General features: G+C 54.3%; 1 protein-coding gene across 3 annotated transcripts in view; it reads right to left on the bottom strand.

Annotated features, from left to right (window-relative positions):
• Window positions 1-409: 409 nt before the first annotated feature.
• Window positions 410-12,282, bottom strand: part of Cntfr (ciliary neurotrophic factor receptor) — a 37,559-nt gene continuing 25,686 nt past the window's right edge. For all 3 annotated transcript variants that reach the window (XM_076935150.1, XM_076935151.1, XM_034504047.2), the window contains 6 exons: window positions 6,289-6,406; window positions 5,931-6,097; window positions 4,778-4,941; window positions 1,573-1,753; window positions 1,156-1,324; window positions 410-1,063 (listed from right to left, as the gene is read on the bottom strand). In XM_076935150.1, the coding sequence (XP_076791265.1) occupies window position 1,063; window positions 1,156-1,324; window positions 1,573-1,753; window positions 4,778-4,941; window positions 5,931-6,097; window positions 6,289-6,406 (800 nt within the window). In that variant the 3' untranslated portion in view covers window positions 410-1,062. The remainder of the gene's footprint in view (window positions 1,064-1,155; window positions 1,325-1,572; window positions 1,754-4,777; window positions 4,942-5,930; window positions 6,098-6,288; window positions 6,407-12,282) is intronic.

The following is a 12,282-nucleotide window of genomic DNA, read 5'->3' as shown; positions in this document are numbered from 1 at the left end:
GGCACTATGCTCTGAACCCCTGTGGCCTGGCTGAGTACTAAGCCTGAGCTGCTGATCCCTTAGGTAGGACTGTGTCTTCTGCCTGGGTACTCCTAGAAGGTAGCCCTGAGTATGACTCAGAAACAGCCTCCAGTCCAGTGAGAACGTACAAGCACAGCCTCTACAAATGACTGAATACCCCTGTGTGGGTTTACCCTGCACTCGGACCCATTTCCCACAAGTTTGCCCTTGGCTGAGACTCCAGAGGAGCCCAAACCCTTAAGAAGTCGAGCAGATCATCTCTAATGACTATGGCCTGGAAGCTGAACCTCTTCCCATGCTCCCCAACCTGGTTTTTCTCTCCCTCCATGCCTTCAGGGCACGGGTACCCGGATGAGTGTTTCCCTCCCAAAGTGGTTGTGCTCCAAGGTCTCATGAAATGGTGACGTTTAATGAGAACTCCTACCCCTCCCTCCCATGTATATACATCTATAAAAAATTCAAATACAGCAAGTTACCATTGAGTCAGACTAGAAGGGACTGACAGGACATTAAATACTGGGGGGTAGGAAAGGGCCAATGGAGGATCGTACAAAACAGGGGCAGAGGTGGAGGGACTGAAAACTGTGGGCACCGGGGGGAGGGGGATGGCTGGGCCCCCCCAGTGTCAGGAGCTTATAATCTGATGGTGGCAACAGAGACCCTGGGACAGACAGGAGGCTGGGGCAGGAGGAGAAAACTATGGATATGGGGTGGGGGCTCCCCTCAGGTCCCCCAAGGGCTCCTGGGAGTCGCTGGCATTGGAGGGTCCAGCCCGAGGGGGGAAAGATGAGAGGGGTCTTTGGTGGGTGGGTTAGCTGCATAGTCCTCCTCTCTGGATGGAAAGGAGGGCCGGCTTGGTGTGATGAGGCTAGGGGGACGGACGGCAGGCCCGGGCCTGCCGGGGTCTCTACAAATTGTGTCTGAAGAGAATGCAAAAGGTCCTCCTGCCCGTGTGCAAAATAGAAACCGGGGTCTGCAGGCTCAGCTCTGGCCTCCTGCTCCTCTGCAGGTGCTCTGGCATGTCCGCCTGGGATGCAGGGCTCTGGGAAGACAGACAGGCAGGGAACTGTGAGGGCCGAAGCTCAGGTGGAAGTCCCTCAGGCCCTCCTTCCCCACCAGCTTCATTCAACCTACCAGATCAGGAGATTGTTGGCTGTGGCAGCAGCGGCAGCCAGGACCAGAGTGACAAAGACACTGGTCAAAAAGTGTATGGAGTGTCCTCCGCCGCTGCCAAGCTCCCCAGGGTCACAGATCTTCGTGGTGGGTGGGGGTGCCAATGAGCTGGTGGTGCTGGTCGTGGTCTCTGGGGAGCATGGGGGAAACTCAGGGCAGGGCCAGGGCTGGGTCCCACCCAGATCTATTGCACCCCAAAATCCCTACCAAGGACATGTAGAAAACAAGAACTAGGAACACAGGTATTGGGCAGATGGTAGGTCTGTGACAGCCAGAGAGGGTGTGTGGCAGAGGCTCTGCTCCCAGGAGGAGCCAGAGGGCATAAGCACAGGACGTGGTGGGGCAGGGCAGGATGGGTGGGGGGACGGGCAGGCTCACCGGGGGCCTGGGCTTCGGTGGTGAGATGCCTCGGTTCCTCTGTCCAGGGTGTGGCGTGAGCAGCCACGCTCCAGTCACTCCACGTCCCAATCTCATTGTCCTTGGCTGCCACCTGGATGATGTACTCCTTCCCAGCATAGGCATCTGTGATGGTGTGTGCTGTGCCATCTGAGAGCTCCACCTGCAGGCCCAGTCATGGGGTTGGGTAAGAAGAGACAGCTTTGGCGTCAAAGTGAGTCCCCAACCCCACAAGGGAAGCAAAGATACATCTGGGGGGAGGGACACAAATATATCCCTGGAGGGAGTGAGGGCCTTCCTGTGAGGAGACAGACGGCCACAGTGGGAGAGTAAAGCCATCAGAATGGAGACCTAGAATGCCACTGCTCAGTAGCTATGATGCTGTTATCCAAGACGCTGGGGTGCCAAGGGGGAGACTACTGGGCAACAGTGTGGCAGGAGGCTACCTCCTCTCAGTGGGCCATGGAGAAAAAGGTCACAAGCACCAAAGCAGAAAATAAAAGCTTGGCTCCGTCTTGCTAACTCGGAGGCCAAGCTGCAGAGGCTCCATAGCCTCGAGTCCCTCTCTATAGCTGAGTGTTAATGACAGTACTTGCCGTAGGGCTATAAGGAGGCCCAAGCCACGAGGGTAAGATCAACTAGACTTCAGCCAACACTGTCACAGTGGGTTTCAGCCCACAGCCAGTATACCACCACCTAGTCCCAGCAGAGTCCCTCCCAGGAAGGCTTCCTCAAGTGTTATCACGAGGCTAGAAGTAGGAAGGGGTGGGGACAGCCCCTAGGGTGACAGAATTGATACTCCCCTTCTCCCTGAGGCATGGCATCACTACCCCCCAACCCCCCCACCCCCACTTGCTGGCCTCATCCTGTTGGTCTTCCCCCCACTCTCCAGGGCGGCCTGCCTGTCCGGCGCCCCTCCCAAGCCCAGGCTGGGCTCTGGTTCATCTCAGCGGCACCCGCTGCCTCATTAAGCCGCCTCGTAAACAGGGGCAGCCGGTGGGGGCGAAGGAGGGGGCTGCTCTGGGCCATGTCTGGCTTTAGGGCCCTTTTGGTTCCCATTCCAATCTTCTCCCCAGAAATATAAGGTCTAGGCCACCTGACCTGCTGGTCTGTTATACACGTGCATGCATGCTTGTGTGTGTGCGTGTACGTGTGTGCATGTGCATGCGCATGCTTCCACTCATGTGCAGAAGCCCCTCTGAGTCTGTGGTCCTGATGATGCTGGGGGCCCTGGTAAAGGTCAGGATCATACACTTCAGCCCAGACCCTGCCCACGTCAATCCTACTCCCAGCCCTGGAAGATGAGTGGCCACCAAAAGCCCTCCTCGAATGGTGGGAGGTGTCCCAGTCCCAATCTGTACCCCAGTCTCCTGCATCTATAAAGATCCCCTCTGACTAATCAGCTCCCCTCTCCCTCCTTCTCGGCCCACAGATCTCCCCATGTCTTTCCCCAAAGACAAAGGGAAGAGCCAAGGGGCATAGGCCAAGCTGCCTCCTCACAGGTGGACTCATGACACTACACTTCTTGCCAGTGATCTCTGGACAGTGACAATCTTAATCCTGGCCCCTCCTGGCTAGATTGTCACTGATTCTTAGGAAAAGGACCCTTCAAGTAACAGGAGCCCTTACTGCTGCCCAGTAGCCCAAAGTTCTCTCCTCAGTCAGCTGCAAATGTCAGACACTTCCCTCAAGCCCCCTGGCTGAGTTGGGAACAGAGCAGGTGACATAGGATTCCCATATGTACCCCAGTTCCTGCCTTACTCTTGTCCATGCTGAGACAGTCTCTGACATACCACCTCATCTCTATTGTTTTTTAATTCATGGCCCATATTTTCCCCTGAATATCCAAACGATCATTTCCTCTGCTCTCCTCTTGTAATCTCACACCTGTTACTCTCCAAGATGAAGGACAGGGAATATATTCTACACAAAATTCAAGTTGAAAACAGCCACAAGTCTAACCATTTCTAATGCCCGCGAGACCTGGGAGAAGGCTGTGATGTGCCATACAGCATGCATGTTCTCAGAGTAGAAGTGAGTTCTGCCCACAGTATGGTCCTTGGCATATTGGTCCCATGCATGTAGCATGGTTCCTGCTGGTAGCCGTGTGTGTGTGTGTGTGTGTGTGTGTGTGTGTGTGGTGGGCAGTGTGCCAGGTCCACTGCAAGGCGTGTGCGCTGCAACGCGCAGAGCTGCTGCCTGTAGCTCGTTAGCGGGGGAGGGGGCTTGTGAAACCAGACCCTGGTTATTAGCAATGCATTAGGCTCGGGCAGCTGGCCAGGCGGGAGGGACTCCGGACTCTGTCAGGGAACACGTGAGAGTGTGAGTAGCCTTTGTGGGGACCAGGCCTACAACCAGGACAGGCACCTAGGAATCAGATTACAGACTTTAAAGGCCAGACAGGAGAAGGGCATAAGGAGATGGCACTGGAGCCTGGGGGGGGGGGGGTTCAAGCTGACCCCCAGGAGACAGACTGGCTTGCCTCATGGAATGCGTCCAGCGCACTAGTACTAGCCCAGAGCCCAAGGGCCACCCAGAGTGCCCACAGCCTACAGGCCCAGAGGCTCTCAATATGAGAAAACCCATATGTATTCCAATCCCTGGCCATTTCCTAGGCTCTCCATCAGAACCTGATCAATATCCAGACCATAGCCCCTCACCATGCTGACCCTTGTCCACTGTTTGATTCCCAGTCCAGGCCACCACCTGACCTATAACCTCAAACTGACCTTTACACTAGGTCTAATTGATTGATGGGAGTCTGAATAATCCTCATGATCTAAACTCAATCCCTAGACCAAACTCAATCCCAGTGTCTGGTTCTAACCCCTTGGGCCCATCTGTAAATCTCTAAGGAGCAGGACCATTCTGTTCTTTGGATCCAGCACAGCGCCATGCCTGGGCAGGGTGGAGGGTACTGAATGGGAAACATTGCTAGCCCTGTCACCGCCCCATCCCTGCCCCCAGCACTTCTCTCCACTACCCTGGGTATCCTCTGATGAGGATGCTTCTCTTGGTTCCATCCATCTTCCCAAGCCCACCGCATCTCTTTCTGGCCCCTGGCGAGCCTCTGAGACTGCCACTGGGCCAGTCCCCTGTTGGTGCCAATCCTGCCTGGGGTATAGTTTCCTCTCTCACCGTCCTGTGCAGCTCAGGTATCAGGGATCTGGGAAGGCAGGGTACTCACATGCTGCCACTGGTCCAGGATGAGAGGTCGGTAACGCAGGAAGAACTTGAGAGGAAATGATTCAGGATCAGGCCAAGTGGAAGGCGTCTGCCAGGTCACCTCCAGTCGACGGGGGTTGCTGGGCACCGGCCGGGCCACCACGTTTTCTGGAGGATCGGGCTTCACTATTATGGAGACATAGCTTCATTAGTGTGCTAACCTCCAGAAACAACCCTACACTGTCAACTCCAGCCGTCTCTGATGCCAACAACTGGCAGTCACCATCCCTCCTCTCTGTTGCCAGCTCTGGCAACTACAATGAACAACCATCTGATTACCACCTCTTCTGCGTCCCCATCGTCACCACTGGCTGTCACTAGTCAGAGTCACCAGCTCTTGTTAGCAACATCCTAGCCAGCCTTTATCACAACTCCATTCTCATGGTGTCCAGAATCCCGAAGACAGAGCCCATTGGATACCTGCACTGCAATCACAATCACCTCTATTGACACCCAGATCACTCTCTTACACCACAGCACACGCGGCCCCTACCAGCTTCCCCTCAGAAGAGTCTGGATTTGAGGATGCTCTGTGGGTTAGGGATAAGCTGGGGAGTCTAATGGTGGCAGCACCCGAGGGCTCAGCTCTAGAGCAATAGTCTGAGTATCTAGCTGAAGCTTGTGGGAAGACAGAAAGGGAAACAGATAAGGAGCAGAGGAAGGCAAGGGAGTCTCCGAGACCAATAAAGGGTTTGTCTGGGGTGGGGTACGAGCAGGTAGAGTCTGTCTGGAGCAGGGCGAGGGCAGGCAGAGGGGTCTGGATGGGATAAGAGGTGGGGAGAGGGCAGTGTCTGTCCTTCTCCTGTCTCCTGCTCTGACACCTCATTCATCACAGGCCGTAAGGAAGCCATTAGCATGGGGTGGGGGGAGCCTGCAGCTGCGCAGGAGTCTGGCCCAGCTCGCTCCCTTTTCCGCCTGCTGCATGTTCTCTGAGCCAAAGAGACAATGGAAAGAGCGTCTGGAGGAGTCTGCCCTGCAGGTAAAGGATAGCCTCTTGTACAGTCATGGGTCTATATGGAGGCATTGTGCATGTGTGAGCAGGACTCATGCACACTTCCGACACGCTCGCTCCCAGAACATGCAGCAGCCCCCCCCCCCATCACTACCACACACACCGATGGTGAATTCGTCGAAGGTGATAGCCGTGGTGTTGTGACCCAAGGCATTGCTGACACTTATGGAGACCTTGTACTTGATGGTTGAGAACAGGTGCATGTATCGAATGTGGCAGCGGTTCTTGAGGGCTGGGTCCTTCTCACAGACCATAATTTTGGAGCCATGCCTGGAAAGGAATGAGGCCCAGGTACTGTTACCAACACCAAGGGGCAGGCTGGGGCAGGCTGGGGCAGGCTGGGGCAGGCTAGAGGAAGGTCAAGCCCAAGGCCGGGCGGGGGTCTTGGACTCAGGACATGATGAGGAGAGGGGGAGGTCAAAGGTCAGGGCTGGGACCGGGTCAAGAGCGCAGTTACTCACAGTACAGTCACGTTGAAGGTATTGGGGATGTAGGTGGGGGTGGGCAGGTGCCAGCTGCAGTAGAAGCCCTTGGGATAAGTGTTGGAACGGCAGCTGAGCACAGGTTCCCGCGGCGGCACTGGGGGTGAGGACAGGACAGGGAGGTCAGGGTCCTCTTGAAGTCTCCGGTCCCCTGTACTAGTCTGGGGACAGGTGGGCCCCAGAGCCCCAGCGCTCCCCCTCTCAGCCTATCATCGGTGCCAAAGGTGGGGGGAGGGCTGTCAGCGAGGGTCTGAGGCTTCCCAGGCCACAGAGAGCCAGATGTTTAATTAAAGAAAAACAAGGCTGTGTGGAGGATCCTCCCCCCACACCTGCTCAATGGAGGCAGGAACTGTGGGGAGGGGGGCCTGTGGGCCTCAGCTCATCAATCACAGCACGGACGTGATGTCTCAGGGAACTGTCTCTGTCCATGTCTCTTGTCACACGGTGTCCACTTCCGAAGAAGTGCCATAGAGATTGAAAGCATCCGAGCGACCCTCTACCTGCCAGGGCGACCCCGGGCCCCCCACCCCCATCCCCCAGGCTACCCATCTGTTGATTGATAGACAAACAGGCCTGGTAGCCACACAGGAGTACAAGATGACTGGTCATGAGCATATCCATGTGTGTACATATCTGCAGGCATCAGTGTATGTGACACACATGTCTTTGACATGATGGAGTGATTGGTGACATAAAGCATCTATGTAGCTCTTGGTCATGTCATCCATGTACGACCATATGTGAATATTTACGTGTACAAAGTGTCTGTTGGGAGAAAGCAGTGGCTGTTCCCTTGGTGTGTTCCCCACTGGCTCCTAGCTCCAGCTGCCAAGTCTACCACCACCTTAAGGAAGGCCACGACATGTCCATGGCTACCTTCAATTTGGAATAGAGAGGTACAAAGAAGAATACTATTGTGCTTGAAATCACACAGCAACAGTACTGGAATTAATCTCGGAAAGGTATTACATGACTACGTTTAGGACAACAGTCCTTTCTGCTGTCTGTGGGTTTTTTTGATGCAGTGAGCATTTAGCCCAGCTGTCCCACCTTCGGGTGTTGGGCAAGGCGTGAGGACAGGCAGCTCAAGTTCCTGGAAGGAGGCAGCTTCTGTGATCTGACCCAGGCGAGGAATGTCTGTGGCTCCGGAGACACCGACACCTCCCTTCTGTGCTCCTCCCCGCCCCCTGCCTGACAGGTGGACAGGAAATGGGAGGGGGTAGCTCCACAAGCCAGGGACAGTGAAGGGGAGTACACGGCTACGCGTGTAGGCTCCTAGAGTGGTTGTGGTGACCCTCAGGGGACTGAGGCTTCCATCCATAGCATACATGATTTGGGGTGACTTCATGCACACAGCTCGTATGTACAGTCTGTGTGGGCGAACCTGGAACACCAGAGCACAAACCTAGCTCTGCAGCGGAGATGAGGGCAGGAAGACACCAGGAGAGCTTCCCTGCAGCAGGTGGAGCAGCACCGTGGGCAGGGCAGTCCCTCCCCAGCTCGCAGGGGAGGGCACACAGGGGCCACCTTGCATTCTGCCCGCCACTATCTGCCTGTCCATCTTACATTGGACTCCTGTCATCCAGGGTGCCTGTCTTGCTCCTGCCCTATCTGCCCGCTAGTATAGAGCACTGCAAGGGGGCAGGGTGGGGGTGGCCAAGGACACAGGAAGTGCCTTCTGGGGGCCTGTGGGCCAGTCCAGAGTTGGCATCGGCTCTAGGAGGAAAGGACATTCTGAGGTCGCTGAGAAGCCTCCACTCCCCGCTCCTGCTGCTGCCCCCCCCTTTACCCCCAGCTTCAAAGGAGAAGAGCGCTGGCGGGGGGGGGGGGGGGGGAGCTGCAGAGTCAGCTCTCTGTTGCCTGCCCTGACTGTGGAGGGCAGAGCAGGCCATGGCACTAGACTCATAGCCCCCTCCCCTGGCCAGGCTCACAAAGCTCCACCCCTTTCCTTCTGTCCTCCCCCCCTGAGGTCCAGTTCCCCTCTCTGAATGGGCAGGTCACAGGGGGGTAGGGGCCAGGCAGGGGGTTGGTCTGTCATCTGGCTACTCCTGCCTGGCCCAGGGCCCTGAGCAGAGAAGGGTTTGGGTTTCCTGACAGGGACCAGGTTTCTCAGAGGGAAAAGAAGGAAAGAAAAACAAAGGAAAGGAAGAAAAGGAGTGACTTGCTGCAGCTGGAGCCCAGCTGAGGGGCCGGGTGGGCGGAGATGGGGGTGCTGTGTGAGACCAGGAGTGAGGCTGTGGGACACTGTGGGATCGGGAGGCCCTGTTGTGAGCATGCTGTGAGCTCCAGAAAGCTGGCTTTAAGTCACTGTGACTGCAACGGTGGCTTCACTAGGAGACTCTTGGTAGAGTGGAGGCTATGGGACACGTGGGGCATGCTGCATGACTGTGCCGGCTTAGGCTGTCTTTGAGGGCAGGACTGTGTATTTCACCTCCTCCAGTGTGCCACTGGATATGTGATGGAGCTTAAGGCTGAACATGCTATTTTTTGCTTTTTTTTTTCTTTCTTTCTTGAGACAGGGTCTCATGTAGCCCTGACTGGCCTAGAACTCATTGTGTAGACTAGGCTGGTCTCAAATTCATAGTCCCAAGGGCCTCTGCTTTCTGAGTGCTTGGACTAAAGGTATGAGCCATCACACCTGGCTTTGAGTGTGGTTTCCAAACTATGAGTCTAAGAAGATGCCCTGAGTTCCCAGCATGTCCACCAATGAGCTAGACCATGACAGGGGTGTCTGAGCAAACTCCTACACATACGTATGACAGTGTCATACCTAGGGATACAGCATGCTCTCAGATGCCCGAGGACCCTGACTTCCCCTCCTGGGGTTCCTAAGATGCCTAAGTGACTGTGTCAGCTGGGGACAGTGTCTGAATCCCATTCAGGGCCGTGTGCGTGTGCGTGTGTGCGTGTGCCTCTGCTGGCCTGAGGTTTGTTTGTTTTCCTCCTAATTGGCTTGTTTTTCCATGTCCAGCCCACCAAACCGCATGTTTTTCCTCTCATCTGGCCAGCCTGCTTGGGCTGGAGCCCCCAGCACGCATGAGGCCTGCCCGCTGGCCTAGAGAGGAGAAGAGGCAGGCTGCCCACACCCTGGGCCAGGCCAGATCAGGCCAGGGTGGGGTGCACTGACCCTTCTGCTATGGCCCTGCCCACGCCACACCCACACTCCTCCCGCCTGGCATTCAAGGCTCATGGCCTATCTTAACCTTTGCTTGTGGGATCCCTTGAGGTACCCCAAGTTCTGGACTCCCAAATACCCTCTTCTGCCTCCCACTCACTTCTCCTCAACATTTTTAACCACAGTCCTGTGGGCTAGTCTTTCCCTCCCAGCCAAACAGAGCTGGGGGAGGGGCAGCAGTGTTGAACCTGGAGCCTCTATCTTGAGACTCTTGGTGGGAGGGGCTGAACAAGAAACTGTCCATTTAAAAATTATTTTAATCTCTGGTTTGTTTTAGCTTAAGATCGGAATGATAGGCACTGTCCAGTAAACAAACAAAACAAAACAAAACAAAACAAAAATGCTACTAGAAGGAACACTGTGATCCAGTTGCCAGCGTGTCAGTAGGAGACCTCGCTGCTGTGGGGATTCACCTGACAGGCAGGAAGCCGGGGCAGGGGAATGCAGTAAGGAGCTGCCTGGTTAAGGATTCTTCTACCAGAACAACACTATGGCTGGCTAAGTCCCTTTGGAAACCTGGAAGTAAAAACCGTACATGATAAGGATAAATATTCAGTAATAATTCTTGGTCTAACAGATCCACAAACCCCAGATGACATTGCCATGCTCCTGGGAAGCCAGCAAGAGGACTTTGAAACTGAGTGCTGCCAAACCCAGCCTCTTGTTATTAACAAAACGGAGACGATTGTAATTAATAACCCCCTGTTCCTCTAACCAGATCCTTAGATGGAAACAAGGCAGCGGGAGGTAAGTACCTGTTACAGCCGCTGCAGCCAATTCACTGCCTCTCCTCCCCTGAGGGACAAGGTCAAGAGAGTGTAGGGTGCCTTATCTAATGAACGGGCCTGGACTCTGGTCACAATAGAGATGATGTGGCCATATCCTGTCAGTAAGGACTATGGACATTATTTCAAAATTCAATTCCTCTTCTGAGAATCAGGAGGGTGGGGGTAGCTGTGGTGCAATGTCTCATCCCCACACAGCACTCAGACAGCAGACGATTTCCCACAGAAGGGCCTGAAGCCAGTCTTGAGTTTTTCCAGTTACCTGGTGTTAAACCAAGGAGGACTTGGCTAAACTGGTCCTGCATTTCTCCATAAACAACAACAGGGGTCACTCCATCCTTGGCTCACATTTAAGACATTTGGCCTGAATGCCATCTCTTCAGTTTAAACACAATTCAAAATGCTTTTCCAGGTGGGCAGTGTGCTACACACCCTTAATCCCAGCACTGAGGCGGCAGAGAAGTTTTTGAGTTCAAGGACAGCCAGGGCTACACAGAGAAATCCTGTCTTCCAATTAAAAAAAAAAAAAGGATAATAAAAAATTTTTCCACAGGAAAGGACATCTGTGCTAATGTACTTTCACACCTCATTCAGCTCCAGTGGTGGGTATTTTAGCGGGCAGTCCTGAGCAACTTCTCAGCCAAACATTTCGCATGGTTGTCCACACTGGTCGCCAAATGATGGGCAAGGGCCTGCTCCCAGGTAGCATCCAGGGAGTAAAAAGAACTATCTTTTGGTTGTCAAGTAAGTTAAATCCAAATGTAATGAGGCCAAAGAAGCTTGGGTCTTTAGCTCAGGAGAAAAGATGGAGGATTTTCCAAACAATTGCTCTTTTGGCCAAGAGCTGGGCACCTGCCCACCTGCCCCCAGCTGATGACCTCACTATGCTAAGCACCTGCCCACCTGCCCCCAGCTGATGACCTCACTATGCTGGGCACCTGCCCACTGTCCCCCAGCTGATGACTTCACCATGCTAAGCACCTGTACACCTGCCCCCCAACTAATGACCTCACTATGCTGGGCACCTGCCCACCTGCCCCCCAGCTGATGACCTCACTATGCTGGGCACCTGCCCACCTGCCCCCCAGCTGATGACCTCACTATGCTGGGCACCTGCCCACCTGCCCCCCAGCTGATGACCTCACTATGCTAGGCACCTGCCCACCTGCCCCCAGCTGATGACCTCACTATGCTGGGCACCTGCCCACCTGCCCCCCCCGCTGATGACCTCACTATGCTGGGCACCTGTATTCAGGGTTCAATTCTGTCTTCTACAATCTCTCCTTTGCCCATCTCATCCCCTCTCAGTTGTAATAATGACAAGCCCTGAATTTCCATCTCCAGTAGCTGCCTGGCCTTGAACCCTTGAACCCCTGGCCTTCACTCTGAACCAATTCCAGGTTTCCCTCCCAAGGGCCTTCACCTAAGTATAGCAGATGCCGACAGAGCTGCAACTCTCACCAACTCCATTGCCAACTCCTGCAATTATTTTCTGGAGAGACCTCTCTGACCACCAAAACATTGCACCAAAAGTTCAAGGTAACTTAATCACCCAAGCCTGCCCCTCAACCCAAGAGAATCCTCCATCACTAATGACAGGAGAGTGTTAAACATCCCTCACCCCCCCCCCCAGGAGGACAACTCTAAGGGTGCCTTTTATGTGTTATTCCCAGAGTTCCCTCACTGGTGGTTCTTATCATCAAGAGACAACAAACACATGATAATGTACTTTTTTTTTTTTTTTTTTTTTGAGACAGATGTCACTAGATAGGTCAGGTCAGCCTCAAAATGGAAATTTCCTGTTTCTGTCTCTTCAGTGTTGAGATTATCATATGTGCCTCAAGCCCACTAATAACTCAGTATTTCATCATCATCATCATCATCATCATCATCATCATCATCATCTTTGGCGTGCACTGTGCATTTGTGCCACATCATGCATGTGTGGAATCAGAAGACAGCCTGCAGGAACTGGTTCTTCCCCTGCCATGTGAGACACAGAGTCTACCCGCT

Source organism: Arvicanthis niloticus, chromosome 5 (genome assembly GCF_011762505.2).
Source record: "Arvicanthis niloticus isolate mArvNil1 chromosome 5, mArvNil1.pat.X, whole genome shotgun sequence".
NCBI lineage: Eukaryota > Metazoa > Chordata > Mammalia > Rodentia > Muridae > Arvicanthis > Arvicanthis niloticus.
The sequence above is the reverse complement of the archived record's forward strand: the minus strand, read 5'-3'. Positions and strand labels throughout refer to the sequence as shown.